The sequence below is a fragment of the Myotis brandtii genome, unplaced genomic scaffold (assembly GCF_000412655.1).
Source record: "Myotis brandtii unplaced genomic scaffold, ASM41265v1 scaffold132, whole genome shotgun sequence".
NCBI classification, from domain to species: domain Eukaryota; kingdom Metazoa; phylum Chordata; class Mammalia; order Chiroptera; family Vespertilionidae; genus Myotis; species Myotis brandtii.
In genome coordinates this window covers 5,459,602-5,466,523 of record NW_005354673.1, presented here as the reverse complement: position 1 = coordinate 5,466,523, position 6,922 = coordinate 5,459,602, and the positions used below count along the sequence as shown (strand labels likewise).

Sequence of the window (6,922 nt, the reverse complement as noted above, 5' to 3'; positions counted from 1 at the left end):
GCTCAGCCACAAGTCAGGCTGATGGCTGCCAGTACAGCGGTGGTGGTGGGAGCCTCTCCTGCCTCCTCAGCAGCACTAAGGATGTCCGACTGCAGCTAGGCCTGCTCCCCACTGGCAAGTGGACATCCCCCGAGGGCTCCTGAACTGCCAGAGGGATGTCTGACTGCCAGATTATGCCCAATCCCCCGGGGAGCAGGCCTAAGCCAGCAGGTGGTCATTCCCCGAGGGTTCCCAGACTGCGAGAGGGCACAGGCCGGGCTGAGGGATCCCCCCCCCCATTGCACAAATTTTTGTGCACCGGGCCTCTAGTATAATAATAAAAGCATAATATGTTAATTAGACTGGACAACCAAATGATCTTCTGGATGACCTTCCAGACGAAGCCAGGGCTGCGAGGGCTGAGCCCCTTGCACAATTTTCGTACATTGGGCCTCTAGTGTGTATGTATGTATATATATGTGTATGTGTGTGTGTGTGTGTATATATATATATATATATATCTCCTTGGTTATATATATACAATAATAATCCAGATTATATATATACAATCTGATATTTTTTATTCCTTTTCATTAAGAAGAAAAAGTACTGGTCATGACCTACTAAGTTGATCTTGTGACCACAATTTGAAAATTACTGTTCTAGGTTACATTCCAGGAGTGGAGTTACTGAGTGGTAGGGTAAAAACAGAACTCTCTACATTTTGCTTTTTGTTATTGTATATTCACCATTGGCACAGTGGGTGTGAGGGTGGTTTACTCTGCTTGGGGGCATTTGGAAATGTGAAGACAGTGTTTACTTGTCCCAGGGACCAGGGAGTGCTTTTGGCATTCAGTAGATGGGGTCAGAATGATGTGTCCTAAAATATACAGGACAGTCCTGCATAAGCAATTATTATTCTGTCTAGAATGTGTTTGTATTGTTGTTGAAAAACTGGGCCTGATTGTGTGATTTTCTACCATTTTCCTTATTATCACACTGTTTTTTGGTGACATTGTCATGGAGTGTGACAGAAGGAACATAGGGCTTGGAGTCCACTGAGTTTGAATCTTGCTACTTAACCAGCTCTGTTTTGTCCCTGAAAAATTTATCTGCTCTCTGTATGGCTCATTTTTTGATCCAGAAAAATGGAGATGACAATACTTACTTCTAAGAGTTTGCAAGAAATGAGATATGAATGCAGTGTTTACATAATACAGTGCCTAGCACATAAGTGCTTAAGAAGTAATAGTTACTACATTATGAATTTGTGTTACTGAATTTGCTTACTTGTTCATTTAAATCCATTTTTTCAGGTAGAGAAATACTTACCTTTGTTACATCTGGCCTTTATTTCTTTGTAAAGAAAAAAGAAAAACCTTATTTGCCCACTTGGGTTAGTAGGGCATAAGATAAAAGGATTAAGAATATTTTGGGTTGAAGTAACGTTCATTCTAATTTGTCTCCCCTGGATTTTTTCTCTTTTTCCTTTTACTGTAGCAATCTCATCAGTTCCTGTGGATGTGATGGAGCCAACCATACCAGCGCTACAGGCCCCGAAATCTCCCAACACTGAGTGGCTGGTCAGGACCTCTGCCCCAGAGAAAGCCGCCGATTCAGCTGCAGCCACATTTTTTAAGATGCCACAAGAAAAGAGCCCTGGATGCAGCTAGAGAGCAGTAGTTCGCCCACCAGGAGCCAGCGGGTGTTGTGAAACAAATACTAGATTTTGTGTTATATAGTCTTGCATATTTCAATTGATATTCCCAGTCTGTTTATCACTAGGACTGGCTCCTTCCTCTTCAAACAAAGCAGTGGACTCTTTCTCTTAGAAAATCATATTGTGGAAATGTGTGTCTTTTTTAAAAGTAAAGTATTGGGGCAGCAGTTGTTTTAAAAAGTCATCCTATGCTATATTTGTTATCGCTATTGCTGTCTCAGCAGTTACCTACAGCTCCATTTACAGAGCTGTTGCTTTTTTGCAGGTGTGTCTTTTTTTTTCTTGTACAACTAGTAACTTCTTTGCATACTTCTTGTGTAGAGCTTTTAATATCACTTGAGGAAGTTCCCAATTTGCAGGCAGTTCCATTCAAATTTAAACACTGAGTTAAGACCTGTGTGTGGAATTGTGCTTGCAGTAGGTAAGGCTTGCCTTTCAGCCTGGCCTTGCTTTACTCACAGTGCCAATCAGATAAATCCACCAAGGTCTCAGTTTGGAGCCTCAGAAGCAACACCAGCAGCAGGGACTTGGGGACTCCTTCCAGTCTCCTAGATGCCCATGGGATCGCCAGCAGCTGCTTTGTACTTTGCCTCATCTCTGAAGTTGGTGTTCTATGGAAAGAGGACATTTTACACACACACACACACACACACACACACACACACACAGATTGAGGTAATGAAGATGGTTCAACTGTACAGCAAACTTAGAATAGTCAGTGGTTTGTGTCTTAATACTTCATGTTGCAGTGTAAGCCTTTACATACTAATCGGGATTCTATTGTTAGTTTACAGGTCAATAACCTGCAGCAGATATTCATACTCTATTATAATAATGGCTTCTTGAGGTTATACTTTGGGGAGGAAAAATGTCTTTTGACATGCCTTTATATTTGCCATGTGTATGACAGCTGAGCTGCCTGTAGAGTTATGTACACATCCATGCCTGAAGTTGATGCTCTTTTGTCAAGATGAGGAATAAGTGACTGCCTAGAGCTGCTGGAGGAAGCCACCCTTTCTAAAGAAAAGATTACCCAGCGTCTTGCATTCAGGGCCCTGGTTGATAGAAGGGTTCTTGTTTTTTACAAATTTAGTACATTTACTCTGAAATACGCAGACACTAGTCTCTAAGTGCCCACTGCTCTGGCACTGTTCTAGGGGATGCCCGCTCTTGCACCTGGACTTTTCTATGCTTCAGTAGGTGCTGAGTGGGACAGAGCTTCCTCTCCCTGAGGGGCAGATGTCCCTTTCCCGCACTGAATATGATGGCAGGCTGCTTTATCGTGTTCCCCCTAAAAATTACAGCTCTTGTCAGTGGTAGCTCCAGGATTTCCTCATCTGAGGGGTTGGTGTGAGTCTGGTTGAGGAGGGGACTTAAGCTAAGTTTATGTGGCACTTTATGTGAGACTGAGACCATGTCAGTTGTCCCTAACAAGGAATAGAGTGGAGGGAGGGTACATGGAGATTGTGGGGTGAGGAGCAGTGCTGAAGCCAACACAGCATCCCTGTTCTCATGTGGTGGGGAGTGTACTGCCCCCTGCAGGCTGCACCCCTGCCATGGAGAAGGTGGAATGTCTGTTGAATACAATATAGTACAACTGAATTGTTTAGTGGTGAAAGTGGGTCTTACTGTCATAGGTGCATTCTTACCTAGTCCCCATAGTGTCCCGAGGCACACACTTCTAACATACTTTTTTGGATTTGAGGGAGAAATCCTTGGACATAATTTCATTTTCTTTGCACTAAGCTTTGTGGCTCATGCAGAGATTGGTCCTGTGAGCATAGCCTAGTAAGACCTCCATAGTTCAGGTCGAATCTTTTCTTCATGGCATGTTGTCTGACAGTTCTCCTTTCTACCTGTAATTAAAAAGTAACACATATACAACTTTACATTTTAAACATCTCTATGTTGTAAAGGCAGGTGACTGCTGCCATTTTACAGAGACAAGAGCAATCACAGTTTAGTGATTTACTCAAAATCACATAATCAAGCCAGTATTAAAATCCCAGGCTTTCAGACTTTCTCTGCCCTGGGTTTTAATCTCTTGTTTGTCATTGAGAGACCTGAGTCGCTCTGGGACCTATGTTTTTGAAACAGTATGTGATGGGGTAGCCCACTTGGGTCCCCCTGCCTGTTCTCTCCCTGTGGCGGGCAGTTCTTTTATCCCTCAATAAATTCTGTTTCCACCAAAAAAATAATAATAATACAATAGAGAGAGAAAGAGAGAGGGGAAACAGAAAAAAATAATAATAATACAATAGAGAGAGAAAGAGAGGAAACACTATGCCATGAATGTTTATCATCTTTCGTGGGCATGCTTTTCTACATACTTCAAATACCTTCAACAGGGATCACCAAAAAATGTCATATCTACCTATAATAATTGGGGAAGAAAGTTAATTGCCTAAGAAAATAGCAATTAAGCACATTAGTACTTTGCAACACAAGTTTTTAAATTGTGTTCTTGTAAGCTGCTGCATGAGCCTGCTTACAGAATTACTAACTTATTCTGCTGGTTTTCTGTATGAGTCAATTTCAGAGGAACCTTAGAAACGAGTATATTTTGAACCTTAAATTTTAAGTCTTTTTTATGTAGCAAACTATATAATGTCATAAATTAAGAAAAGTCTGTTATCTTTTAACAAAAGATATAATTTCAAAATCAGGTTTTGTCGTATGTTAAAAAATAATTCCTTTGAGGTTAATCCTTGAGCTTACATGTATTTTATCTGCTCGAAAGTAATAACAGGCTGAGTTCCATGTTCTTATTTCAGGGTTCTGGATTGTCCCAACTGTCTACACATCTGCCTGTCTGAATCCTAATCCTGTGTATTTTCCAAATAGGCAAAACTCAAGACATCATCAACTACTGTCATTCATAAAAGTTAGTTTTGCTTATGAGTTTAAGGGAATTTAAGATTATTTTTCAGATGCAGTATTTTAAAGGGAACAACTTCATTTGCATCACAATTCTTGTTGCTTTTTTATAAGAACTGTTCAGAAGAGGAAATTAGTAGCAGATTAAATGGTGCCAAATTTGGGGACAGATTATGGTATTTGATGGTGTGTGCTTTTAACTTGAATTCTTTAGAAATCAAATGCATTGTTTTGCTGGGTTGTGAAACAGGCTGCAAACAAGGCCAGTTAGGCAGCAAAATGACCAAAAGCTTAAATAAATCTAACCTGTGCTGCTTATGGCATCTTTGGTAACTAAAACTCCACACATAGAACAGGGAGTGAAATTCTTTATGAGTCCCAAGTAGATTAATCTGACACATCTTTGCATTTTAGAATCAGAAACACAATTGAGACCACAGCAGTGGGAGTCTGACGCTGCAAAGTAAAGGGGCAGTTATCACAGAAGTCGCTCAGAGAAGGGAGCTCGGCCGGCACCGGCACTGTTGACGTGCTTCTGAGCCATACATGTTTTGTTCCCTGGGCTTTGTAAAAACAGCATTAGGGGCCATAGTCAGTATTCTGTGTCTGGTGAGCTCTATCTGGGCTGGGATGAGAGCAGCGTGGCTTACTCCGGCAGCTATGAATATAGTCTAGTTAGGGGCATGGCTTGCAGGACCTGTGTCATGGTTCAGGAATGGCAGGAGGGATGATAGGAGCGGTTTGCGCTTGCTGTCAGCTGCTTCCTTTGCTAATGCTCAAGCTGTCCATTTTACTTGTCAGTATTTCCTTATCTCCCACTCCAGTCTTGACAGTGAAGTTACTGATGGTGGCAGCAATCAAGAGGGGATCCTACCCAATGAGACACTGGTAAAGAGGGAAGAGGTGAGGGAAGTGGTGGGTTCCTCTATTAGCACCAACACACAGTGGCCCAGAGATGCTTTCGCTTATGTTAAGATCACAACAGATGAATGTCAAATGCCTGGGAGCAGCAGCATTGAACAGTACCAAGGAAAAGGAGTGATATTGCTCAAAAGTGTGGATTATAAGGTTTTTAACAAGCCCAGCAAAACAAACGTGACTAAGAAGAAAATTTCCTGCCACTATCTATAGACAGGCACTTGGTAAAATTGCCAAATTTGGGGATAAAAAAAACTTAAAGCACAGTATTGAGGAATGGGGCATGTCCTGAGGATGTTCACCATGGAGCAGTCTTGGCAAGGTCCGAAGTGAGAAGGCGAGGGGAAGAGGGGTAGGTGCTTACGGTAGTGTGCTAGCCTGCCTGGACCAACAGTATCAGCTCAGTCTCCCTAGACCCACTAAATCTGAAACGGTGGGAACAGCAACCTTTTACAAGCTCTCCAGGGGACTCTGGTGCAGGTTGGTGTTTGAGAGCCACACGATTTGCCAGTTAAAAACTTAATATACTGGTAACCTCCTGAGCTCTGAGGTATTCTTACACTACTCTCCATAAGAAGAGAGATGTTGCCCTGGCCGGGTGGTTCAGTTTTTTGGAGTGTTGTACTGTAGACCAAAAGGTGGCGGGTTTGTTTCCGGGTCAGGGCATCAAAACTCTAGAAATCAATTCTATTTCTAAGAATTGGCTAGCCCTGCAGGAGCAGTCTCTCCCCAGCCAGAAAGGTTTCTTAAGATGTCAAAACATCATACCCAGGTTGAGAGTTCGATCCCTGGTTGGGGCATGTACAGGAGGCAACCAATTAATGTTTCTCTCTCCCTCTCTAAAATCAATAACAGAAACAGATCCTCAGGTGAGGATTTAAAAAGTAATGAGATTTTTTTGTGTGTGATATTTTGCAGCCACTGTTAATGTCTTTTTTCCCATACCCTTTCCCTCAAGCTCCTGAGAAATCACCTGGAAATATTGAGAAAGGATAATGTGGAGAAAAATGCCATCAAGGCCAAATTTAGATGGATGGAAACAATGTTTTAAAATATAAGTGGATTAAAATATAACCATGAATTTTTAGTCTGTGAGTGAGAGTCATTTTTCACAACAGTAAAACATTTGTGTAAGATACTGCCATTCATGACTATGGTTCTTGTTCATTGTCTCTTAGTTTCATGGGAAAATGTTATGTGTTTTCCAGTGTCACAATGCTGAAGCCTTTAAAGCATGACTCACAAATGTGAAAAACAGAAAAGAAGTTGGAAGAAAAACCACCCTGAGGACATAGCTTTTGTAGTAAATACCTGTTGAGTTGTCAGTAATCTTTTGCTAGGACTTAATCCCAGTATTCACAACATGTAAAAATCAATTTTCAGTTATCCCACATAATCACATCCTATTTATTGTCTTACATTTCAAGT

General features: G+C 41.5%; 1 protein-coding gene and 1 long non-coding RNA gene across 2 annotated transcripts in view; both read left to right on the top strand.

Annotated features, from left to right (window-relative positions):
• Positions 1-3,568, top strand: part of GPATCH2L (G patch domain containing 2-like) — a 57,360-nt gene extending 53,792 nt beyond the window's left edge. Inside the window, exon 9 of the mRNA XM_005860181.2 lies at positions 1,480-3,568. Within this exon, the coding sequence (XP_005860243.1) occupies positions 1,480-1,652 (173 nt within the window). The 3' untranslated portion in view covers positions 1,653-3,568. The remainder of the gene's footprint in view (positions 1-1,479) is intronic.
• Positions 3,569-3,942: 374 nt separating this feature from the next.
• Positions 3,943-6,581, top strand: LOC106725050. The gene is made up of 2 exons (XR_001360915.1): positions 3,943-4,583; positions 6,453-6,581. It is a non-coding gene; the product is annotated as an uncharacterized LOC106725050 (long non-coding RNA).
• The last annotated feature ends 341 nt before the right edge of the window (positions 6,582-6,922 follow it).